Consider the following 27,440-nt stretch of genomic DNA (forward strand, 5'->3'; position numbering starts at 1 on the left):
GTAAATCGAACAAAACTACAATTCAAAAAATAAATCAGTCAATTGACGGTTGTAAGCTCGAACCCGTCGGTACCATTTTCTAAGTCCGAAACCCTGAACCTGCCACAAATCCTCTTATAATCCTGAAGTCAATGTGAGCAGACCAATTCAGTTTTGAATCAAGAATAACCCCGACGTATTTAACTTGATCAACCACAGTAACCTCTGAGCCGATGAACTGTAACGAAAGAGCTCCTGTAATTATCCTACTATGAGTGAAAAGCATCATTGATGTTTTGTTCGGATTTACAGATAATCCAACCTGACAACAATATTGCTCAACAGATCGCAGTTCTTTCTGCAATGAATCAAAGAGAGTGTTAATGCTTATACCGGTCATCAATATATGATAATCGTCGGCAAAACCATAAGTCGGAAATCCAAGGTTATTAAATTTCCTTAACAATCCATCAGCAACTAGGTTCCATAGAAGTGGGGATAGTACACCACCTTGAAGATACCCACAGACACTCAGCTTTCTAATCTCTGCTTGCCGAAGCAATTTAGCGAAGTAGAGGCATTTCACGTGGATTTGTCATACCGTTCTTGTTGAAGGCAACGAAGACTGGGTTTAACAACTTTCCAGCGTAGAAGTTTCCCTTTTTTTAAATGCTTGAATCATTTAAATCCCACGAGATGCAAAGAATGAAATCGTTTACTGTACCAGAGCTTCGTTTAACACAGTAAGAGAAAACCCCAAGATATCTCGTTCACGACTGCATTGTTTTGCAGGAGGTTATTCAGTCATCGGCACGTAAATACACCTTGACTTTGGAATTCCTATTTTTGTGGCCTTTTACGACTTGGAACAGGAAACCAGTGGATCAATTCTTGGTAGAAAATAATTCCGCCGTATGCCACACGGCTTTCCTGTTTGGTGGACTTATACCACCGGTACAGGTGGACAGTTATTCTTAGCCAGTTTGGAAACCGCTACCGACACTACACGGCTATCTAGGCTGCTCGGAAAGGGAAGTTGACATTGATGATCAGTTTCCATGGGTGGCCGATAAATAATTGGAAATACATAGCTATGAACATTCAAATCAAAACGTAGAAATATTTGCAATCAATTGTTGAAATAATATTGCTGAATGAAACTAAACTGACTGAGCTGTAAGTGTTCGAAAGTTGACCACTATATAGAAAACAAAGATGTGCCCCACAACGTGGCTAAGGCTTCTCGTTGTCTAGGATTTGTGAATTTTTTGAATATTCTTAGAAATAATCACTATGACTTTAGTTTGCCTGTTAATTAAAATATATATAAATAAATAAATAAATAAATAAATAAATAAGGAACAGAATCTGGACAAATGTCGGCTGCTCGGCCATCCATGGAATCCTCTTATAATCCTAAAGTCAATGTGAGCAGACTAATTCAGTTTTGAATCAAGAATAACCCTGACGTATTTAACTTGATCAACCACAGTACTTTCTGGTGAACCTCAAACAGACGTGTTTATAAATTTCGGATAATTAGACAACCTTAGAATTTGTGATTTCGTCGTAGTGAAAACGCTGTGATAAAGGATTTTTGATAACACTGAGCAGAGGCGGAAACTTTGGGAAGGCAAAGCCTCCCCCCCCTCCCTTCAAAATTTTATTGAAGTGGCCTTGTCCTCTCACTATTTTGGCATCTGGTAAGAATTTTTTAAAATTTGCTAGAAATATCTTATGATATGTTTTATATATTGCAACATTTAATGACCTGTAAGATGGTATATATAGCGAATTTTAACAGACGTGATTATAAATTTCGGATAATTGAGAAAACCTTACAATAACTATCTCACAATCTTTTCCATTCGTCTGGTGAAAATATTCACGTAATACTTTTACATTCTTCATATTCATCCCTTTCTATCAAGAAAATAATTCTATGGAAAGGTTTAAATCTCCAAATAAATAACAACAATCACCGTGTGCTATATATGCAATTTTATTGCACGTTTAGTTGAATATGATGTACATAGTTTAAATAGATGATTTGGTGAACAAATAAGCTTAAATATATTGGATAACAAAATCATAAGCTGAAGTATTCTATACACAAAAAAATTCCCTGTAAAAAATTTATATATGTACGATACGCGGGCAAGTAAAATAGATTATGAGAATTTTCAATTTATTTGTTGTAATGATGACTTGACTACTCTTTGTAATTAGTTTGCCTACAAAATGGAATGGTTAATTTCACATTTTCACTGTCGGCCAAAGTTTGAGGCAGACTAACATCTTTTGTTTCCGGTAGGAACAAACTAGCATATCCTCCGCTGAGCAATAAGATACCCATAACGATGAGCGGAAACACGGTTAGCTCGCTTCCCTGGAATGTAAAAAATAAATATACTTGTTTGTTTGATTTTGAATATTTATGAATAGTATTTTAGACCATGCCACAATTGAAATAGGTCTTGAATCTTTGGTTCATATATAGTCATAAGCCCGGGTAAAGAGGTTTGTTACGCATGCAGAAACATTTTTTTTCCATAAATACGTTTATTTCATAGACATAAATTTTTCTTCGCCGTGGCATCCACAATACATAGTACTTTAAACCTAATACATTTCGAATATCATATTAGTATGTTGGTATTCAATAGTAAATCTAAACACTGTTTGCGAGTTGCTATTATAAATTCTATTTCAGGTTTGTGATTTGATAATTATTATTCAACATGACGTTCAGGAACTGTTTTATTTTGCCCAAGAAAAACGGTTCATTTTGAGTTTGAGCGAATGGCTTCAATTGCACTAAGACCATCTGTGAAGAGAAAATAATGGTTTGGAGATAATGTGACGATTACACTCAAGCTATAATGAACTGCTGCTAAATCTGCTGTATAAACCGATGCAGGTTCTTAAAGCCTAAATGAGGCCGAAACATTATTGTTGAATATACCAAACCCAGAAGCCATTTCAATTCGTGATCCGTCCGTTAGTAGGCTGTCACAGATAGGAATATATCTTGAAGGGTCGATTTCCTGTGACATATGGTTAAAATATACTGTTATGAATCTTGTTTGAGTTTGAAGCTCAACTAGCCTGTTCGAATTTGTTAATAACCAGGGGATTCAGTACTTCACAGTCGCGATGAAAGCTCAGAAAAACGATCTTTCAATGGAAGAACTCCCGCCAGAACTTCAAGACTCATTGTATGTGTCGAATGCATGCAGCCTAAAGACATCCGCAAACAACGATACTGAATTTGCTCAAGTTTGATAATATGACAGTTTGCAGCGTAACGAAATCAAACGCATCCATATTCCATCAATGAAAGTATCGTTGTTTGATACAATTTTATTAGATTTTTCGGATGAGCACCCCACCAAGATCCTGTTATTGTTCAAAGAAAATTTACTCTTTGTTGGCATTTTGTTATCAGATACCTTAATGTGTCCTCCCCACGTGCATTTGGAATCAAACCACACACCGAGGTATTTGAAAGTCAAAACCTGTTGGATCATTCTTTCCATCATATGAAGCTGAAGCTGCGCGGGATCATGCTTTCTTGAAAAGACGACCGGCTCTGTTTTCTCCGCAGAGAATTCGATACCCAGATGAATAGCCCAAACGGACAAGTTATCTAAGGTATCTTGCAATGGTTTTTGCAGATCAATAGCTTTGGGTCCAGTAACTGAAACCACGCCATCATCTGTCAATTGTCTTAGTGTACATGGGATTACTAGACAGCTGTCAATGTCATTCAGAAAAATTATAGAGGCACGGACTGAGGTATGAGCCTTGCGGGAGTCCCATATAGCTAATTCTAAATGTTGTCAAATCGCTATGTGCAAAATACATGCACTTTTTGACAAAAGGTTATGCAAATAATTATTTATAATCGGTGGAAGTCCATGTTGATGGATCTTGTCTGAAAGAACATCAATGGAAACTGAATCAAATGCTCATTTAATGTCTAAAATTACAGATGCCATTTGTTGGTTTTGAGCGAAGGAAATTGTAATGTCATACAAAAGTAATGCAAGGCAATCATTCGTACCTTTATTTCTAAGGAAGCAAAACTGAGTATCTGACAACAATCCGTTCGTCTCGACCCAAGTGTCGAGACGTCGAAGAATAACTTTTTCGAACAATTTTTTGATGCAGGACAACATTGCAATGGGTCTGTATGAGTTGTGATTGGAAGCTGGTTTCCCCGGCTTTTGAATGGCGACAACTTGCACTTGCCTCCAGTCAGGTGGGACAATATTTTGCTCAAGAAACTTGTTGAACAATTCCAACAAACGTCTTTTTGCAAGGTCGGGCAGATTCTTTATAAAGTTGAATTTAATTCTGTCCAACCCAGGAACGTTATTGTTACAAGAAATGAGTGCTATGGAAAATCCCATCATTGAATAGGGGCTATCAATGGAACCATGATTTGGAGAAGACTTCCTAATAATGCTATGCGTAGGAACAGAATCTGGACATGCTCGGCCATCCATATAAGTTGTCCATCAATGTCAATGTCCTTTTCTGAGCAGTCTAGATAGCCGTGTAGTGTCGATAGCGGTTTCCCAACTGGCTAAGAATAATGCTACGGTCGTGTGGCATCCGGCTGAATTATTTTCTATCAAGAATTGATCCACTGCTTTCCTGTTCTATGTCGTAAAAGGCCACAAAAATAGGAACTCCTAAGTCAACGTGTATTACAATGCAATCGTGAACGGAATATCTTATGTTTTTCCCTTACTGGATACACGCAATGCTTAGCAATTGACTTCTTTGTTCATCGCTTCGCAAGCAGAAATTACCAAGCTAAGTGTCTGTGGGTGTTCTTAAGGTGGTGTACTATCCCCACTTTTATGGAACCTAGTCGCTGATGGTTTGTTAAGGAAACTCAATAACCTTGGATTTCGACTTATGGTTTAGCCGACGATTATCATATATTGATGACTGGTACAAGCATTACCACTCTCTTCGATTTAATGCAGCAAGCCCTGCGATCTGTTCAACAATGGTGTTGTCAGGTTGGATTATCTGTAAATCCAGGCAAAACATCAGTGGTGCTTTTCACCCATCGTAGGATAATCGTTACAGTTCTTCGGTTCAGAGGTCACTGTGATTGATCAAGTTAAATACGTCGGGGTTATTCTTGATTCGAAACTGAATTGGTCTGTTCACATTGACTCCAGGATTAAAAGAGTTTGCATGGCTTTCGGCCAATGCAGACGAGCTTTTGGAAAATCATGGGGACTCAAACCCAAATACATGTCTTGTGTGGTGGCAGAAAGGAGAAGTTACGACAGTTCAGTCATATCAAAATCATCTCCCTAGGATGGTCCTAATGGCCATGACAGAAGCATTCACGACAACCCCTACTGCTGCTCTAGAGGCGCTACTGTGCAATAAACTACTACACGTGTTCCTAAAACAAGAAGCATTATCTTGTGCATACCGTCTTAAGATTACAGGGCTTTGGAACAGTAACCCTATAGACTATTCTACTATCCTCAAATGGTTACCTGGGATGAGTAATTACTCGCTCCTAGTGACCTAAGTCTCACGTGCAGTTTTCCTTTCAAAACATTCAATGTGAGCTATCCTCTTCGTGAGGATTAGACTGTAATTTAGTCGTCGTCAAGTTCGGACGTGTTTTTCATTCGCTCCCAGTGCTGCGCGCGAAATATTATTTATTGTTTATTTTAACTGTTTTTAGTTGTGTAATCAACATGAGTTGTGAAATTTGTGCACTGGATACCTCCGTCGACACAATCATGTGGACATGCGTTGGCTGCCCTCGAAAATTTCACGCGGCTTGCATCGGTGTTACCATTCAGCGCGGTTCTCTCAGGAAGAGAGACAAAAAAGCAGATATTAATTCTTATGTGCTGCCATGTTGCGAGGTATGTGAAGAATTACTACAAGTAAAGATGCATTATAGCAGCCTTGTTGAGCAACAAAAACTGCTGGAGAAGAAACTTCAGGCCAACACGGAAGTGCTGCATAAGTTTGCTTTTCAACAGGAGAAGCCAACTGTAATACATGAAGCGATTGACGGACTAGAAGTCTTACTACCATAAAAAATGAGCTGATCGCACTAAATAAAAATAGCAGTTTGCCGGGAAGTGTGACAAGTATTAAAAATCACATGACTGCACTGCTAGATACAGCTTTGAAATCGACAAAGGAAAGTGTGTTCTCGACACTGCAAACCGTGACGTCAGAATTTTCTACAAATTTGCGAGACCTGAGTAACGAAATAAGTCAACTCAGCCAGCTTTCACTTGACACAGCAACCTGTTTACCTAACAATCCGAATTCTATGGTCGAGTTCGACATTCTAGAGGAGTTGAAGTCTTTATCAACAAATATTGCTGGAATCCAAATTGCTGTATCATCATTATCGACACCTGACTCATGCCCCAGTTTGGATGACGAATTGAACTGTAAAAAACCCGACTATTCTGGGTGGCGTTTATTAGGCACCAAAAAAGTATGGAAAGCTGATTGGAGTGAGTACGACGCACGCCAATCTAGGTTCCGACGTCAGCAAAATGAGGCTGACAAGTCAAGAAGGCGCAAAAAGCGAAATTCAAGAAAAAATTACAATAACAGATCCAATATTCTTTCAACGCATCATTCATCTACAAAACGACATTGTAATAACATTATTAGTCACAACATGAATAATAATTGCAATAACTATAATAACAACAACTACAACAACAGCCGAAATAATCTTCCACCTGATAGAATACTTCTTGCTGCAGCTAAGGATCGATTTTCGGGACCACCAACAAATTACAGACCTACAATTAATTTTCAAAGAGGACCGACGATTAATCCTTATCGAGAGCACAACCTGCAACTAACGATGCCGAATCAAATGTCTGCTGAATGTTCGTCAACTGATACGTGCGTGGCGTGTCGTGCTCAACATTCGTGTTTTCGGAAATTTTGACGCATTACCCAGAAGAAGAGAATAATGACAATATTATCATAAGTCAACAATCATGTTCAATAAGATCTCCTCATCTAGCGTCGTCGACAGAAATCGTAGCATATTGTCAAAATTTTAACCGTATGAAGAGCGCACTTAAGATTAATGAAATCCATAAAAATATTTTAGGGTGTTCGTATGGAATTATTCTAGCAACCGAAACTAGTTGGGATGATAGCGTTAACAGCACGGAAGTCTTCGGAAACATTTACAACGTTTTTAGAAACGATCGTGAGCTCCATACATCTGATAAAAAATCGGGGGGAGGTGTTCTTATTGCTGTTTTAGCAGAATTTGACGCCGAAATGATAACCACTACGAAATATAAAGAATTTGAACACGTATGGGTAAGAATTCATTTAGCAGGTGAAAAACATATTTTTGTTTCAGTATATTTCCTCCTAACAATGCCCGAAAAGCCACATATGAAAAGTTTCTGCATGTTGCTGATGAAATAATTACTAAGCTTCCATCGGAAGTTAAAGTTCATATATATGGAGACTTTAATCAGCGCAATATCGACTTTATTCAAGACGCTAAAAATGATAGCATTTTACTACCTACCGACAAAATATCCGGTTTAGGTCTTAATCAAATTAATCATGTAAAAAATCAGCAAAACTGTTATTTAGATTTTTTATTTACTAATATTCACGATGATTTTTGTGTAACAGAATCATCAACTCCATTGTGGAAAAATGAAGCTTTTCATACAGCAATCGAATTCTCAATATTTATACATCAGATTAATAGACCCGACGACTACGAGTATGAGGAGATTTTCGATTACCACTCAGCAAATTATGATAGTATTAGTCGTAAGCTACGAGAAATAGATTGGCAAGAACTCCTTAGAAACGAAGGAAATGTCGAAATTTCAGTCGATATTTTCTACGCACGGCTGTACGACATAATAAATGAACATGTCCCATTAAAGAAAATTAGGCGACAAAATAATTCAAAGTATCCTGTTTGGTATACCGAGCATATTAGAAACCTAAGAAATCGAAAACAAAAAGCTCATAAAAAGTACAAAAGAGAAAATAATAGTGACAATTTATCGAATTACAAACACATCTGTGACCAACTAAGTTTAGCAATTGATACTGCATTCAAAGAGTATAACTCAAGAACTGAACAGGAAATAAAGTCTTGCCCAAAAAAAATCTTTAGTTATGTTAGAAACAAATTGAAATCAGAAAACTTTCCGTCAAGAATGTATCTACAGGAAAACATTGGCAATAACTCACAAGAAATTTGTAATCTTTTCGCTAAATTTTTTCAACAAATCTACACGAAGTTTTCTGAAGATGACCGCGATCGTGAATATTTTAATTTCTTTCCAGAGTTTACTGAAGATATTAATGTAAATCAAATCGAAGTGCTAGACATAATAGATGCCCTAAACAAATTGGATGTCTCTAAAAGTGCCGGACCTGATTGCTATTCTTTCTTGCATTCCGAAGCTCTTTGAAGCGATCGTTAATGACAAACTGTTTAGTCAAATAAAAAATAGAATTACTCACATGCAACATGGATTTTTCAAAGGACGTTCCACTACTACTAATTTGCTTGAATTCGTCCACTATACCCTGGCCGCTATGGACAAGGGAAATTACATTGAAGCTCTTTATACAGATTTCAGCAAAGCATTCGATCGTGTTGACATACCCATGCTTATGTTCAAATTACAGAAATTGGGAATCTTACCAGGTCTTCTTAAATGGTTGGAATCTTATCTAACAAATCGTCAACAAATTGTAAAATTTAAGGGTAAAAAGTCGAGCCCCATTCACGTCAGTTCCGGGGTCCCCCAGGGATCTCATTTAGGTCCTCTTTTATTTATCTTGTTTGTTAACGACATTTCCTTTCTTTAAAAAAAAAATAAAAATTCTAATATACGCAGACGATATAAAACTATTTTTAGAAATAGAGAAAAGTGAGGATGCCAAGGTTTATCAAGAAGAAATTCTTTCTTTTTATACATGGTGTAACAAAAGTCTTCTTCAATTAAATGTGAAAAAATGCAGTAGAATAACATTCAGTAAAAAACGAAATACACCTGACTTGATACTTACTCTTGGAAGTCAAACAGTTCAAAAATGCGAAAGAATTAGGGACTTAGGAATAATACTAGATTCTAAAATGACTTTTGTTGACCATTATAATACAATCATAAACAGAGCCAATAACATGCTAGGATTCATAAAACGATTTTGTTACTGTTTTCACGATCCGTATACAATTAAAACATTATACATTGCCTATGTTCGGTCAGTACTAGAATACTGTAGCTTAGTTTGGTCACCTTACTTAATCACATGGGAAGATCGAATTGAATCAGTTCAAAAACAATTTTTGTTATTTGCACTTCGTAAATTAGGTTGGACAAGACTTTCTCTTCCGTCCTATAAAGCCCGCTGTATGCTGATCAGTATTCAAACATTAAAAGAACGCAGAGAATTTTCAATGGTCTCATTTGTAAATGACATTGTCTCGAATCGCGTAGATTCCAGTCAACTCCTGTCCGAACTAAATTTTTACATACCATCTCGGCCTTTAAGAAATCGAAATATTTTTATTACAAACCACCAGCGAACAAACTATGCAAAAACTGGGCCAATAAATCAATTGATGGCTGTATACAACAAGCATTCAGAAGCAGTCGATTTCACTATGCCAAAAAACAAACTAAAGCAATATTTCAGTTCTATTCGGTAAGCCAATTATAATTATTTAACTCATAATAAATTATACATTATTTAGTGATCTATTTAGAATAGTTTACTAATTTAAGATTATTGTAAATATCCTTATGGTCTACTTTTGATTGACGACAAATAAATAAAGTCAGGCAACTTTAAAAGCACTCAGTTTGAATGATTCACGGTTGAATCTAGTGATCGCATGTCGAACTCAAGTTGAAGACCTTAGCATCTCAAATATTGTTTACTTCTTATGGGTACCCGGCCATTCTGGTATTACTGGAAATGAATGGGCTGATGAGTTGGCTAGAGCTGGTGCAGCGAATTGTTTTGTTGGTCCCGAACCAGCTTTACCACTTTCAACTAGTTGGATAAAGCACAAGATTCGTTCTTCGGCTGCATCCAAACATGCCAGCAAAATGATATTCTCTCGTTTCTCACCCAATGTGATAAGGAGCTATAGTCAGAAGGGTTCATCGTTCTTCCTGGAGTGAAGTGAATCTTTTCTGTATTCACCTTGAATAGAGTTTAGCTGAATGTTTGGCATCCTTTATAGGGTACCGAATTTACTTCTGCTCGAACATACTGCGATAGGTTTAAATAGGTTTTACAGCAGATTGTTCGGGACCTCGTAGAGGTTCAGAATTTACTTCTGCTTCCACTAAATGTGATCCCCAGTAGACTGTTCAGCATCCCTTAGGAGTGCAGAATTTACTTCTGCTTTTTAGTGTTTTTGTGTCGTCAATTTTCCCCATCCTCCTAGTTCAAACCTTACCATTTCCCTTTAATCCTTCCCTCTTATATATCGGGAAAATTATGCTAAAAACAAATTGATGGCAAGGCACAAATCTCCAAATATCAAGGGGAACGTGCCATTTGAACCAATTTGTTCTGATTCATGAGGAAAAGAATCTGGACAAACTTTCCTCGCAAAATCAAATATCCATCCGTTCGAGTATTCCTCAATCTCAGTTCCTACGTTACGATTTCTCATTCGTCCGACCGTATTCAAAAGAGTGCTCATTGATTTTTCTCTTGACAAACCTTCGACAAAATATCTCCAATAGCTACATTTCTTGGCCCGAAGTATGCTCTTGTACATCGTTTCTAAAGTCAAGAATTTTTCAAAATTCGGAGGAGTTTCTCCTCCTCGGTTTTAAAACGTCTTGAGAGCATTTTTTTTCGCGTGCTTAGCATCCGTGTCATGCTACCCATATTTATTACCGTCAGGCTAAAATTGTCGCAAATATTATATACCTTATGATAAAAAAAGAACCGGAATTTTCATTTAAAAATTCCCGCGCTTGTCCAATCGGTAAACTTTTATTCTCTCAACGTTGGCAACACTTTTATACACATTCTGTTAAATTTTGACGCATATCGTACGATGAGCTTTTGTTTGGCGTCTATACAAAGAAGTTGAAAAATTTTCGTGTGGCGATTTTTATAATGGATGAAAATTTAGAACAACGGCTCGCCTTCGAAGCGCCATTCGGTCGATTGTTGTGCGGTTTCGACGTCATATTCATAGATCCACACCTCATCACCAGTTATGATGCATTCGATGAATGTGGGGTCACTATCTGCGTTGAAAATCATCTCTTTGGCCACATCAACACGACGCTGTTTTTGAATGAAATTCAGCTTTTTTGGCACCAGCCGAGAAGCGACGCGTTTCAAACCCAAAACATCAGTTAAAATGTGTTCGGCTGAATCCATTTGCAACACAAAATTTGATGCACGCACGTTGATTGAGGGTAAAAGGCTTGATTAGTTCAATCGATAAAACGATTTTTTTCTATAGCTTTTTATTTTGAAACTTTCATTTCATCAATTATTTTCCTGTCTATTTTGACGTAGAACTACATCTTTCTTTACTATGCTCACCTGGGTGCATTTTCAAAATTTCACAACACGGAAGAGTAACGAAAGAACTGCAGTTATGTTTTCCTAATAACTTTTTCCCTGTTTGAGTATTTTCCCTAATTTTTTCACGAAACGAACTGAAAATTATGTAAGATTGTTTGTAATACCACGTTTATTACGAAAACATTGTTTAAATAGTGAAAAAATAGGTCCAAACACAACATCAAAATCAATCGAATCTATAAATAGACTCTGTTGCAGGACACTTAGTTTTTCTTTGAGCCTATTTGCTGTTGGACATTCGCAGTGTGAGTATCGCTTCAAACAAGAGCGATTGCATCATTCAGTTTCTGGTCGTTTGCATTGGAGGAAAAGAAAACGAAATGTGGACAACAATGGAGAACATTATACAAAATCAGCTCTAAATACTATCTAAAGAACTATTAAGGTTACTTTCTTTGCAAATCAATGGTGCAAATCTAAAATAATTTGATATGTTGTGCACTTTTCGCTGTATACGGTGTATACGGTATATCAATATCGTAGAAAATATCACCTTCTGAAAGCCTGAATTGAATCCCGCGATTATATCATTCAGCTGCTGGTCGTTTGCGTGCGAAAAACAGAAAAAATACATTTAATCGGTCCGAAAAATGAAAAATGACTATCTAAAATGAAGTAGTCAACCTTGAAATTCTATACGTTGTTATTTTTGTAGCCGTTAGAACCGCTCTTTTGAACTTTTGATCTATTATGTTCATTGATCGCTCCGTTCGCAATGCGGCTTTCACTTCAAACAAGTGCGAAAATTCATCAAACTATGAACATAACGGAGAGAAAACATATACAAATCGACAGTTCTGTGGGCCATAAATGATAGTGTTATAATCCGCAATTGCGGTCAAATCATTTAGTTCCAGACCATTTCCAGTGTCTCTACATAGAATCAAGCAAAAAGTTAATTGGGTTTCCTCATATACACTAAATTGATTTTGTAAAATCGATTTTCAATCGGAATATATCCATATGACGTTCAACTTCATGGGTACCACGACTCGGCGCGGGACGTTAGCGCTGTAGGAAGGGCATATAGGTATGTTAAGCACGTGACAGATTTACATCGTGCGCTGTTCGCCAAACGAGAGACAGCCGATTTCTTCAGAATTTTGCTCGTGAAAATAATTGTCAACTGTGGTGAAAATTGGAGAAATGGTAACCATAAATACATATTACCTTTTATTTTGATTTATTGGGAAAAGCTTACCACACCTTAAATCATAATCAATTGCCAGGCGTTTTCTTGAACAAATAATTGACAAACACTCTAAGATGAGCAAAAACTTACTGGAACTTTTCACCGGATTTAAAATACGCCAAAGATATCTTTCAAGTAATCCCGCGAAGAAGAGAATGCTATAATTAATTTTAGAACAATAATATATAAACTAGGATAAAACTCCTAATTCAAACAAAAATATTCATTTCAACTCAAGTTCTCATCACGCTTTTTCAACCTTATAAACGGATCACAGATCACGGATCCACGTAAGATTTCTCAAATTTGAGTCCTTTTAAAAAGATGCTAAAACGCATAGTATTCCTACAGACCTTAATTTTTTGCTTATTATTGGACAAGATTCGAAAATTATGCGAACTCTTTGCTAGGATCATACGAGGTGTGTCAATTAAGTAATGAGACTGATTTAATAAAAACCGTATATTTTAATTTCAAATGAAAAGATGACTTTTTAATCAGTTGGTTTCTCGTCGAAAAATTTATTTTTCGTTGACGGCAAACGTTTCGAATTTCTCTCATATTCTTATTTTTGTATAGTAACAGTTTCATTTCCCTTGTCAACTTGCAAAAAACACACTTCAAGATTGTCTCGGGTGAACTGTTGGAAGGGTTGAACACACCATCTTTTGTTTTGTTCACGTAACTCTGCAAGACGTTAATCAGCTGGTTGCGGCTTGCCGTTTGTAAAGTTTTAGAATTGATTCCAAGTCTGCTATAATCCTAAAAAGGCGGGTAGGTAATGTCAGAGATAGAGATGGATGCCGTGAATACGAATACGAGTTGATCGATTGTGTAAATTGTGCAAGCTTTCCCCTTTTCGCTACTAGAATTTGAAACGACGCACCTACACTAAAGTATTGATTAGTTACATTAAACAGCTACTATTCTAAAACTGTATATTCAAAACTTGAAACAATTCCTTTTCAATTTTGTATTACAGGCTAGGTACAACAAATTTGTAGTTTATTTTTTGTCGTAAATACGACATACTTTACTATGGGGCTTTATCATAATTTACCCTCTGAGAGAGTGATACGTTTTTGATCGTGAATATCTCTTGTTGTATCTAACGAATCAACTTAATTTGTGCTACATGCCATGGAAAATATGAGCACAATTTTGTGATAAAATTTTCAGTTGTGTGACATAATCTCAAATAATTCAAAATTAATGTGCACCTCCATCGATATAAAAGCTAAATATGCGCTGCTCCATCGATATAAACACTGAATATTTCACTTTTTATATCATTTTTGAGCAACATTTAGAGAAGCAAGACACACACGAGAGTAACATCGGATCGGATCTAAATGCAGATCCTGTTGCTCGTGACATTTCAAAGCACTTTTCAGTGCTACAGAATTAATTGAATTTTCTCTATTTCGTACCAAAAGCATCAGATTCATCAAAATGAAAGCAGATAAAGTCACTAACATATTTAATTACGACTCACGCAATGCGAAAATGGAAGTATTGACGTAGAACACATTTTTATACTAGTATGGGAGTCGTTTGGAAATATGCCGTGCGAAATAGGGTGTATTATAGTATATTGCAATATATTATATTATGCTATATTATGTAATATTATATTATATTATATTATATTATATTATATTATATTATATTATATTATATTATATTATATTATATTATATTATATTATATTATATTATATTATATTATATTATATTATATTTTGTTATATTGTATTATGTTATATTTTTTTTTTGTTTCAATTATAGAGGCTTTAACATTAGTGTCATTCGCCTCTTCGGGCCAGAAAAACTTTCTGACCCTATGTTCGGGGGTTGGAAATCAAACCCAGGCGACCGGCCTGAAAGGCTGCTACCCATCACGCTATACCCGTCCCCATGTTATATTATATTGTATTATGCTCAATTATATTGACAACGGGGAGGGGTAGGGAGTGCATCAGGGTATCTTACAAGTGAATGACTGGACGATGGAGTGGATTGCCACCGTGAGTCACATGGGAGAAGCTTTGTGTTTCTCCCTGAAGGTTTGAAATGAGTAAGACGCACCCTTCTAACAAACAAATCATCAGGCGGGTTTAAGCTGTTATTAGACTAGGTAAGCGAAAGGAAAGAATTTCTTAACACCGCTGAAAACCCAAAAAGTGATTTTCTAAATATATTTCATGTTTCTATGCAGATTAACAAACCAAGTGCGCCCCATTTTGTCGTGAATACGATTTACTTTACTATGGGGTGCCTGTTCAAAATGTACCCTCTGGAGAGAAAGATAAGTTTTTAACTTGAGTAATATACACTTAGAGCTAAAGTATTTATTCCTCATTCTGGATAGAGTTTTCATTGAAAGTGTTTGTTATGGCGCGATCACAGTATCTTCTGGCGAAATATCTTGATAACCGTCACAAGAAGAAGCGACAGGTGCCTCCAACGGAACTTACTGAAGAAGAACCGAGTGAAGAACAACATGGAAAAGAATTGTTCCAAATGCAGCCAAGTAATCACCGGTATTGATTCTGTTGTTTGTCGAGGATACTGTGGTGCTCTGGTGTTTCGCGCGCACTTATGGGTTATTTTACATCGCACCGTAGAAACTTGTTTTGGATGTGTGATAACTGTGCTGGAATATTTGAGAACTCGCATCTCCGTTCTATAACTCAAATTGCCGATGAAAAGTCACCCCTAACATTGCTAACGGCTGCTATAAATAATCTGCAAACTGAACTGAAACAGTTAGCGAAACCAGATACTACACTTTCTACGCGCTGGCCTAAAATTGTTCCTCGCCGTGCTGCTAAACGTCCCCGTGGACCTGATTTAGATAAGCAAACAATAGAGTGTCAGTCTGGCTCAAAACAAGTGGGAGCAAACGTTGTTTCTGTTCCTAGTGTTAAACCGATTAGCAAATTTTGGCTCTATCTTTCGAGGATTCGCCCTGATGTGTCTAATGAAGAAATTTCTTCGATGGTTCGTGCTAATCTCTCCATGGTTCAGGATCCGGACGTTGTTAAGTTGGTTGCTAAGGGTGCTGACACTAGCAACATGAGCTACATCTCATTTAAAGTCGGGCTAGATCCAGCATTAAAATCAACTGCATTAGATCCTTCAACTTGGCCTGAAGGAATTATGTTCCGTGAATTTGAAGATTATTCGGTATCAAAATTTCCAAATCTTACTCCGAAGATAACATCACCTCAAGGAACACCAATGCTGATCCTGACTTAGAATCAATGCGCTCTTTGTCGGACGGTGGGAACCATCTGGTTCCCATCACAGGCGAGTACCTCTCAACTACTTTGACAAACTCAACAATCCATCGTCCTGTGTTCCAGCTTGTTACCTCTGTTGGAAATGAAGCCGTCCGCACGTTCTACCAGCCAGATGATGTACCACGCTTAGCTGTTTGCGCCTTTCCAGGTGAAACATTAACATCTGACTTGGACGAAGAAGCAGTTATTTACCACAAAATGCATTCTCACAATTTTGGCGAGGGCATCATTGCCCCCGTCACAGGCGAGTACAACTTGTGCGGCACTGCTAATCCCAATACTACTTTCTCACATTTCCAGCGTTGTCGTCCCAATTCAGAACCTGATATTTACAATTTGAGGATGTACTACCAAAATGTTAGAGGATTAAATACAAAAATCGACGACGTATATTTGGCTGCTGTAGATGGTGACTACGATGTATATGTTCTCACAGAGACTTGGCTTGACTCGAGAATAAATTCGATACAACTTTTCGGTGCCGCTTTCTCCGTATATCGAATGGATCGCAACTTTCATAATAGCTTACGCAGTCGTGGTGGTGGAGTACTGATCGCTGTTTCAGCAACACTTACTTCAAGCGAGGTAATCCTTGATTGTTCTGAAACTGAGTCTGTTTGGGCTAAGATTTCAGCGCCAATGAAAAATTATTACATTGGAGCAGTGTACATTCCCCCCGATAAGCGACATGATGGTAGCATTATGCAAATACTTCTCGATGCTGTCGAACGAGTATCTTCTCAGGCTAAGGATAATGACGTCATCATAATTCTTGGTGACTTCAATCAACCTGGTCTCATATGGACCTCATCTGAGTACGGTTATGCTTATCCTGACCCAACGACCTCAACAATGACTTATGCTAACCAAGTATTACTAGATGGGCTAGCATTCCATGGTCTAAGACAAGTTAGCACGATTTCCAATCATCAATCGCGTTTTCTTGTCCTCGTATTTATCAATGAGGCTAGTCTATCTGAATGCACTGTAACAGAAGCTCCTAGCGTTATGGTTCCACTTGATGATTTTCACCTGGCGTTAGAAGTAGTAATTTCTGCCAGCAGCCGTTCGTTGCAATACGAAGAATTGATTCCGTTTGATCGCTTCAACTTTCGTAAAACAAATTTGACAACATTGCGTCACTTATTGTTGCAAATTGATTGGAGTACGCTATACAGTTATGTTGATATTGATGCTGCCGTTACCCACTATAATCGTCAATTGCATAATTGTGTTGAAAACTGTGTACCTAAATGTAAACCTCCTAGAAAACCACCTTGGTCTAACGTCACCTTACGGAATTTGAAACGTATTCGTGCCAAAGCTTTGCGTATATATACAAACAGACGTTGCCCTATATCTAAGCATCGCTTCACTACAGCCAGTAACGAATATCGTATCTATAATAAATTTCTATACAATCGCTACGTGAATCGTATGCAAAATAACCTAAGGCACAACCCTAAAAGCTTCTGGTCATTTGTCAATACGAAGAGAAATGAAATTGGACTTCCATCTAAGATGATGTATTACGATAATGGAGCTACAACAGCTATTGACAAGTGTTCACTATTTGCTAGATACTTTGCAAGTGTCTTTTCGACTGACTCACCTACTGCCATCGAACTTGAAAACGCTGCTCGTGATGTTCCCGCTGATGTAATTGATATGGACATTTTTCATATCTCCGAGCAAATGGTTATTTCAGCCGTTAAGAAAATCAAGTCGTTGTATGCTCCAGGTATCAGCGCCATGCCATCCGCTATTTTGAAAAAATGTTCGGACATTTTAGCAGTGCAACTAGCGCATATCATCAATTTGTCGCTCCAGCAGCAATCATTTCCAACTGATTGGAAACGGTCTATAATGTTCCCGGTTTATAAAAAAGGTGACAAGTGTAACGTCGTTAATTACCGAGGAATCACGTCCCTGGGTGTTGAATCTAAGATCTTCGAATCAATCATCAATACTACTCTATTATCAGCTTGTCGCCATTATATTAGCAGTTGCCAACATGGATTCTTCCCTGGTCGGTCGGTTGAGACAAATCTCGTTTGTTTCACATCGTTTTGCACCGAGCAAATGTCCAACAAATTCCAGATAGACACGGTCTACACTGACCTTAAAGCTGCTTTTGACTCTGTGAATCACGAAATTTTGTTAACCAAGCTGGGCAAACTAGGATTTACGACCAGATTTTGTCAATGGCTCCGAACATATCTCGTTAACCGTAAAGTTGTCGTACAAATTGGAAATACTGTGTCTGAACCATTTGCAAGTATCTCAGGAGTTCCTCAGGGAAGTACTCTAGGACCACTTCTTTTTTCGTTGTTTGTGAACGATGCTGTATTTTTCTTAAGACATGGTGGCAAATTATTTTTTGCTGACGATTTGAAAATATTTCTCGTTATTCGCAAAGAAGCTGATTGCCGTGAGTTGCAACATCTTGTTAATATGTTTTACGAATGGTGTGTAAGAAACAAAATGGATCTCTGTGTTTCTAAATGTTCCGTCATAAGCTATCATCGTACGAGAAGCATGTTTAATTTTAATTACACCGTCGCTGGCACTCAACTGCAACGCGTTGATCACGTCAAAGATCTAGGTGTTATTCTGGATGAAAAACTAACGTACACCCGCCATCTTTCAGCAACGATTGACAAAGCAAACCGTTTACTTGGATTTATATTTAAAATCTCGAGTGAATTTCGTGACCCACTTTGTTTAAAATCGCTATATTGCTCATTGGTTCGTTCACAGCTGGAATTTGCGAATGTTGTTTGGTGTCCATACAACGCTTTATGGATTCAAAGGATAGAAGCTGTGCAACGTAAATTCGTGCGTTATGCTTTACGGGAACTACCATGGAGTAACCCGTTGAGCCTTCCACCGTATGAAGATCGTTGTCAACTATTGGGGATTAAAGCTTTAGCTGATCGTCGACGTGCTTCACAAGCCACTTTTGTATCTAAGCTATTACTGGCTGAATATGATGTTCCGGATCTTCTATCACAGATTAATCTGTATGCTCCAGCACGTGTTCTTCGGCCTCGATCATTACTGCACACTGATCTGCGGAATACCAACTATGCTAGCAACAGCCCGATTTTGGCAATGACTCGCAGTTTCAACGAATTCAGCGATGTGTTTGACTTCAATATGACCTCTTTACAGTTTCATCGTCGGTTGCTATAGTATAAGTTTAATTATTACCATTTTTAATTAGTTTTATTAGTTTATAGTCTAGTTCATTAAGACTTGTTGTCAGATGAGCATTGTCCTAATAATAAATAAATAAATAAATAATTAAATAAATAAATAAATAAGTTTGATTCGGTATGGAAGAATCGGTTGCGAATGATTCATTTTATTATTTTGAAATTATTTGTGAAATATGGCCATTTGTCCATTGTTATTAGTATTATTAGCATAATAATAATAATAATAATAATAATAATAATAATAATAATAATAATAATAATTATTATTATTATTATTATTATTATTATTATTATTATTATTATTATTATTATTATTATTATTATTATTATTATTATTATTATTATTATTATTATTATTATTATTATTATTATTATTATTATTATTATTATTATTGTTATTATTATTATTATTATTATTATTGTTATTATTATTATTATTATTATTATTATTATTATTATTATTATTATTATTATTATTATTATTATTATTATTATTATTATTATTATTATTATTATTATTATTATTATTATTATTATTATTATTATTATTATTATTATTATTATTATCATTATTATTATTATTATTATTATTATTATTATTATTATTATTATTATTATTATTATTATTATTATTATTATTATTATTATTATTATTATTATTATTATTATTATTATTGTTAATATTATTATTATTATTTCTATTATTAAAAGTACTATTGCGAAACCAAGATCGACGATACACGATACCATTGCAATTGGCATTTACTAAAATTTCGTGAAGAATCAAATATCTTTGTACTTAGAAGTTTTCAAAACATAAACTACAAATTTGTTGTACCTAGGCTATATAAGTATATCAAAAAAGAATTGTTTCAAGTTCAGAATATACAGTTTTATAATAGTAGCTGAGAGTGTTTACAAAGAATACATCACAGATTTTAGTTGTGATTATTAATGTTCTTTATTTTATCGGTTCGTTAATTTATATCCTACCCTCTCCTAGTCTAGCTAATTAGTTTTTACAATTGGTGAGAATCTAGGGGGAGGAGTTAGAACGCGCAGTGTAAGTCGGGTTTAACCAATGGGACTAGTTGTATCGAGTCGGCCATTGTATACTTTGTGATTAAGAGAGGAAATAAGCTTCTTGATGAGAGTGAGCGGGTGTGATACGGAGAGGAGAGGGCGATAGCATATTGGGTTATTCTCGTGAGTGTCGGTTTGAGTTAGTGTGTGCTCTTGAGTTACTGTTATTCTAGTGGCGTTTTTCATTGAGAAACACTGATGGCGTGGATTGCTCTGGTTTTGCACTTTCGAGCAGAAATGGCAATGAAACACCGTCAAAATATTGCATTTCTGCTCGAAAGTGCAAAATCAGGCAATCCACGCCACCAGTGTTTGTCAATGAAAAACGACATTTTCCGGTCGTGCTGGTTGGTATTCAATTGTGGACATGAGGGGCGTCAAGAATGGGGAAGTGACACAGTTGGTTATGTTTATTTTGTGTGTTCGGCGGTGACATAACGATTTGAAATTGATGTTTCTTTGTTTCTGCAGTCGAATTTTTTGTCTACGTAGTTCCTTTCTTTGGGTCAGCGTAAAGTGCAAGTGTTGATATTTTAGTTGCCTTCATGCAGTTGCAGTTGGGCTTAGGCATCTGAACAATGCGAATCACCCAAGTCTCTGGTATCTCGGAAAGTAGTAATAAAGGTCTTCTACCATTTACTATCCGAATCGGCAAAAGAAAAGTTACCAGAAGTTGTCACTTTCTACTTACGATGGCATTACCACACACAATGAGTTCTTCACTGCATGGATGTTTATTTTCAATCCCTATACGGCCAGTTGAATATCGGAATGGAAGGTTTGTTCGAACTATTGCTTATGTGCCCAGAGTCACAGCGTGTTGTCTGTTTAGCCTAGGTTGTAAGCGGCGTTCAGTAGCGCTCCACTCATCGCTACCCCGATGGAATAACAGTTAGTAGTTAGTTAACATGAAAACTGCAATGAGTATTGCAGCTTATGGGAAATAAGGAAGTTTCGCAAATTATATCTTCAATATTGTACTTTGCAAGTTGAATACTGTCCTCCTTGGTATTGCTTATGGAAAACCGCACCTATTAATAAAACATGTGTATATTTATAAACCAGTAATTATTTTCGATTTTGTTTTTAAAATATCTCGAAAACAGCTACTCGATTCGTCTTTATGTCAAAGAATAATTTATTCAAAATTTCATAAGGATTGAAAAAATAATAAATTTTGCGATGGAGACTGATTTAAAACAGGGCGTTTCTCATTGAATATCAATTTTCTCAATCTGGTTCCATGAAAATTTCAGAAAATAGATTTTTTTATTGAACGTAGCTTGTAGAATAATGTTTCATTGCTCAAATATATTTTTTCTATGAAAGCATCGTTTGTCGAAAATTGTTAAAAAGTTTTTTACGGGAAACTTTTTTATGTATCATCTCTCCAACGGTAATTGCGAATTTTGGAAAATAAATTTCATTTTCGAATTCTCGAAAAATTGGAAGATATTTTTTCAGTGTATGTGTTTTTAGAAAGCCTACAACTATATATTTTTTGTAGAAGCAACCCAGTGAATCCGAACATCGGACGCATCGTGCAAGAAAGCTTTTGATTGCGTTTCGAGCTTACATAGTGTATCGGTAGAACAAAAGAGTGAAGAAATACCAAAGCAGAGAGCGGATGTTTGATATTCAGGGGATGGAATATATCGGGGTTGGATTTCCAACCCCGAACATAGGGTCAGAGTTTTTCTGGCCCTAAGAGGTGAATGACCTTAAGGTTAAAGTCTCTATGATCGAAACAAAAGAATGTATTTCACACCCTATCGGGAAGACGTCGGCTCGAAAATGTCTTGTTTGATATTCCTTCGCTCTGTTTCTCTAGCGATACATAATGTAAACATAAAGCTTTTTTAGGTCAGCGCGGTTGATGCAAATGGTGCAGAATTGTCCGATGACGGGCCGATCGAAGCGCTACGATCGGCCCTATATCGTGCACAATCGGTCCGATAATCGGACCGATGATCGGACTTATGCGGGTCTACAAATTTTACTGGGAATAGATTTCTAGTTATAATTGTTTGAAAATAATGAGGCCTGAAACACATACGCCCTTCTCAAAAATAGATCAGTGAAAAATACTTCATCTGCGAACACATATGTGAACCCTCTCAGCAAACGGTTCTATTTTTTTATCAATGAGCGTTTGTTAAACGACATACTGCACGAGATATTCGTTCAGTTTGCTGGGTCGGCTTGTTGTTTTTTATCTTGCAAAAATATAGTGACAAAATTAGGTGTTTTCTTCATATAAAAAGAGAATTTGTTGTTATTCTACGTAAAGTAGAAGTATTGTACAAGTATGTAGTGTTAGTTTAAAAACAAATAAGTAGAAAAATAAACTTCAAAAATTCTCCAGTAAAACTAGTTTGACGGGGCTCCAACTCCTGATATTAAAAATGGCTCAACAATGAACCTCTATCTGCCGGGTTTGTTGCACGAAAAAAATGGCACGAAGGACCTCCCTTGAACGGGAAGTCTCATGCAAATCGAAGTGGGTTGTGCCAGAATTTAGCCATTTCTTGATAATTTAGCGTGGAATTACTCTTTCATGTTTATGTATTTTTTGAGCTCACACCTTTAACCCTTAGAGACTACCCAACTTTATTTGTGAAAAGAAGAATCTTTTCAAACTGTCCCACAAGTAGCTTCTATGCCGCATTAATATTTTCAGAGGAAAGACTCCTTGCAAACAAGTTCCATCATCTTTTTGCCGGATTTGACCAAATAAATGAAACAAATCAGTCGTTTCTACTTATAATGGCAATTCAAGAAAAGTAGAAACTTTGAACGAAACTTTTTCAATTTTGCTGAGAACTGCTAGTTAAAAATAATTTGGTTTCAGTTTCCTTGCACTACCATACATTCCATCAGTAACTAACACATTTCTGTATGGATGTTTTCTCGCAGATTTGGCTTCAAAATAAAGATTAACACCTAATTTTGACACTATATTTTTGCAAGATTAAAACAACAAGCCGACCCAGCAAACTGAACAAATATTTCGTGCAGTATGTCGTTCAACAAGCGCTCATTGATAAAAAAAAACCCTTCTTAATCCATCTAGTGGTGTAATAATGCCTTTCTCTTCTTTCATAACAGTCTCATGAAAATATGTTTCATACTTCTATTAAATAAATTTGGATACTAATTTTGACACCAATTGATTCAGATTGATTCGAGTAGTTTACAAAAGCATGCTTCAGTGTTTATGTCACACAGTCAGCATCATTTTTCCAAACTAGTGCTTGACATTTGCGTTGCCTATTTGTATGAGAACAGTGATGCTTATCTAAAAAAAGCCTTCTTAGTCCACTTAGTGGAATTTTCATATATCTTGAAAAATCACCATAGGGGGGAGTACATGAAATTTTCCCAGAAAGTTGATTTTTTCAAAAAAATTTTTTTTTTGAGATGGCACTTAATTTCGATGTTTTATGCAGTTTTAAGAGTTTTGGCATCAAAAAAAATTCGATTTTGGAAATTTCATGTACTCCCCCCTATGGTGCTTTTTCAAGATCGAAAATTGTCAAACCTTTACCACCGGCAGCACCCCTTAAGCATGTCCGATTTAGGTCAAATTTTGCATGAAGGCTTTTTTCGAGGTGCTTAAACTTTTGAGCACTAGAACTTAATGAAAATAGAGGTGATCCCAAAATTTTGGCACCCTTCTCGTTTGTTCAAATCGGTTCAGCCATCTCTGAGAAAATTGAGCGCGTTCAAATATCTTCGAAAAATGCACACACACACACACACACACAGACATTTTCCGATCTCGACGAACTGAGTCGAATCGTATATAACACTATAGGTCTCCGAGGCTCCGTTCGAAAGTCGGTTTTTCCAGCAATTCTAATACCTTTCTATAGAGAAAGGCAAAAAATAGAACCGTTTGCTGAGAGAGTTTACATGTGTGTTCGCAGATGAAGTATTTTTCACTGGTCTTTTTTTTGAAAAGGGCGTATGTGTTTCATACCTCATTATTTTCAAACAATTAAAACTAGAAATCTATTGCTTCTACAAAATATATATAGTTGTAGGCTTTCTAAAAAACACATACATTGAAAAGATATCTTCCAATTTTTTGAGAAATCTAAAATGACATTTATTTCCCAAAATTCGCAATAATTTTACCGTTGGAGATATGATAAATAAAAAAGTTTTCCATAAAAAACTTTTTAACAATTTTCGACAAACGATGCTTTCATAGAAAAAATATATTTGAGCAATGAAACATTATTCAATAAAAAAGCTCATAGAAAAATATTTTTTAAAATTTTCATGGACCCAATTGAGAAAATTGATATTTAATGAGAAACGCCCTTTTCTAAATCAGTCTGAGTTCTCCATCGCAAAAATTTTTTTTTTCAATCCTTATGAAATTTTGAATAAATTATTCTTTGGCATCAAGACGAATCGAGTAGCTGTTTTCGAGATATTTTGAAAACAAAATCGAAAATAATTACTGATTTATAATTATACAAATTTTTTATAAATAGGTGCGGTTTTCCATAAGCAATACCAAAGAGGACAGTATTCAAGTTGCAAAGTACAATATTGAAGATATAATTTGCGAAAAAGAATAAGACAATTGTCGTTTTGCAAAAAAAAAACTTTTTCATTTCTCATAAGCTCAAATACTCGTTGCAGTTTTCATGTTATCTAACTATTAAGCTGTAATTTTTGGAGATTTGTATATAATATGATAGCTCATTTCTGTGTTGAAAATAATTCCGTAGCAATATTAATTTCTGTTACTGTAATGAAGCAATGATATTTATGTGTATCACTTTTGTTTGTAGATAAATATCTTTCCATTCTACAGAATCATCGTCATATTTCTCTTGTTACATATAACGAAAGAAGGTTGGTGTAAAAGTATCCTGATTTCTTTTAGAAGCCCAATCGAATAAAGTTTTCGCATTTGTTATTGGATGTTCATGTTCTCTTGGCAAGCTAGCTCTTGTTGCCATTCGTTTCAATGTTTCATCGATTGCATCACATAGACTCGCAGTTTTTTTTCTATTTATATATTGAGAAGCTGCCCCGTCCGATACAAAAATTGCCTTTTTTATATTCATTCGTTGTTTTAGAAACTTTATTAATTTGTAAATGAAAACTTGCACACCAATTGTGTCATGCTTCAGGACTTCTGGTATTATAACGAAACTCAAATATTTAAATGTGTCTGATTCTTTATAATACATTACAAATGGATGGATTGTTACTTGATCAGCCTCGGAGACCCATAGTGTTATATACCATTCGACTCAGTTCAACGAGATCGGAAAATGTCTGTGTGTGTATGTGCGTGTGTGCACTTTTCGAAGATATTTTTGAAGCTCAATTCTCGCTATATACACAGAGACATTTTCCAATCTCTATATAATACTATGGGTCCCCGACGCTCCGCTCGAAAGTCGGTTTTTCCTGCAATTCTGAATGGGGTAGCAGATACGGACTTGGTATGCAAGACGATATGAATAGATATTTAATTGTAGCACCGATGGAAAATCAAGAGAGAACCATTTTCGTTCAGCGGAAGGATGAAACTAAGTTTCAATCAAATCAGAAGTGACATTAAGGTTACCAATGTCGAAATAACCGCTAGTTAAAATAAAAGTTAGATGGCGGACCCTGTATGGAAATACGTCCCGCCCGTCGAATTAGTAACCGATAATGGAACCAATTTTGTTAGTTCTCTTATGAAAAATGTATGTAAAACGTAAACATTAAGAAGATTACCACTAGCAGGGTTGTGAACGGTACTGGAGAATGACACGAAACAGCGGAGAGTCAAACCGCACAAATGGTAGCTGTCACAGAACGAACTTTGTCGTGACTGCAGCGGATAAAAATGTCATAGATCTCATGACATTTTCTCTCGTGGATGTACCCGTATGCTCTCATCGGTAGCTGTTCTACTCTCTTCGATCAAAGAATGGCTTACCACAAAGAACAGTTTCTCCTTTAAAATTCTACAGCTTTCGAGAGACATCCAACATTAAAGGCTCAACGTTGAAATTCGTTTTATGTCTGTTCTCACGCGGTGTATGGAGACATACACATGGAAGTTCTGGTCCGCTATGGTGACGGTTTTTCTGTATTCTTTTTTGTTTCTCTGCACTCTCGTTATAAGGAAGCGGTTCAGTGAGCAAAGCTGAAAAGCAGTGTAAATTAATTCTTTGATTTCCAGCCGGGATGCTGGCACGAATTTGCAGAGGTTTGGATATTAAAACGAAATTTATGTATTAGGGGAAAATAGTATGAAGCATCCCATCTTAGTAAAAGCCCCCTTTTAATGTGGAACACATTTTTGTTTTCTATATAGGGGTGCAAACTAGAAACCCAAGAAAAATACACGTAGAAATGTGGTCAGGTTTTGAACAATTACAGCTCAATCAATTTTGTATCAATTATTAATATCATCTCACCATTTGATTGAAAATATTTCTACGTATTGATTTGAATGTTCATAGCAATGTATTTTTAATTGTATATCATTGAAATGTTGGTTAATAGCTAGCAGTGTCTTATTTTGTCTGCAAAAAATCTCCGGCATACCGGATTTCCCTGCCATAGACGACGGTTTTGAAGGAGTAAGCGATGTATCAAAGAGAGTGCATCGCTCTGATTGGTCAAGCGATGCAAAAGCGAAGCTGTTGGAAGCACGCGAATCTATAAATATAAGCGAAAATAAAGCTAACGTTTCAGTCCTACTCATAGCATGCTGGAGGTAGGTTGTTGCTAGACAGCAAGACAAAAACGATTTGAAACTTTAAGGGCTGAGGCCAGCTGTTAGCGTAAAACCGTGTGGCTTGCTGTGTATATTACATTTCTCTCCAAGCTCTCTTGTAAATGTGTAATATGACTCTCGATGTGGCCGGGTGGCCAACAAAGTTTTGATATTTTCGATTACAAGTTTGACTACATCACATAAAATCCAATAAAGCTACCGCTTGTTTGGCAGCCTTGCTGAGCCGATTTTATTTCTCTCTCATGTTTCGTTACG

At 36.2% G+C, this 27,440-nt stretch overlaps 1 protein-coding gene across 2 annotated transcripts in view; it reads right to left on the minus strand.

The window, feature by feature from the left end:
- Positions 1–1,991: 1,991 nt before the first annotated feature.
- LOC131436446 (beta-alanine transporter) overlaps positions 1,992–27,440 on the minus strand; it is a 313,533-nt gene continuing 288,084 nt past the window's right edge. For both annotated transcript variants that reach the window (XM_058605167.1, XM_058605168.1), the window contains exon 8: positions 1,992–2,368. In XM_058605167.1, coding sequence (XP_058461150.1) covers positions 2,192–2,368 — 177 coding nt within the window. In that variant the 3' untranslated portion in view covers positions 1,992–2,191. The remainder of the gene's footprint in view (positions 2,369–27,440) is intronic.

This window comes from Malaya genurostris, chromosome 3 (assembly GCF_030247185.1).
Source record: "Malaya genurostris strain Urasoe2022 chromosome 3, Malgen_1.1, whole genome shotgun sequence".
In the NCBI taxonomy this organism is placed as follows: Eukaryota; Metazoa; Arthropoda; class Insecta; order Diptera; family Culicidae; genus Malaya; species Malaya genurostris.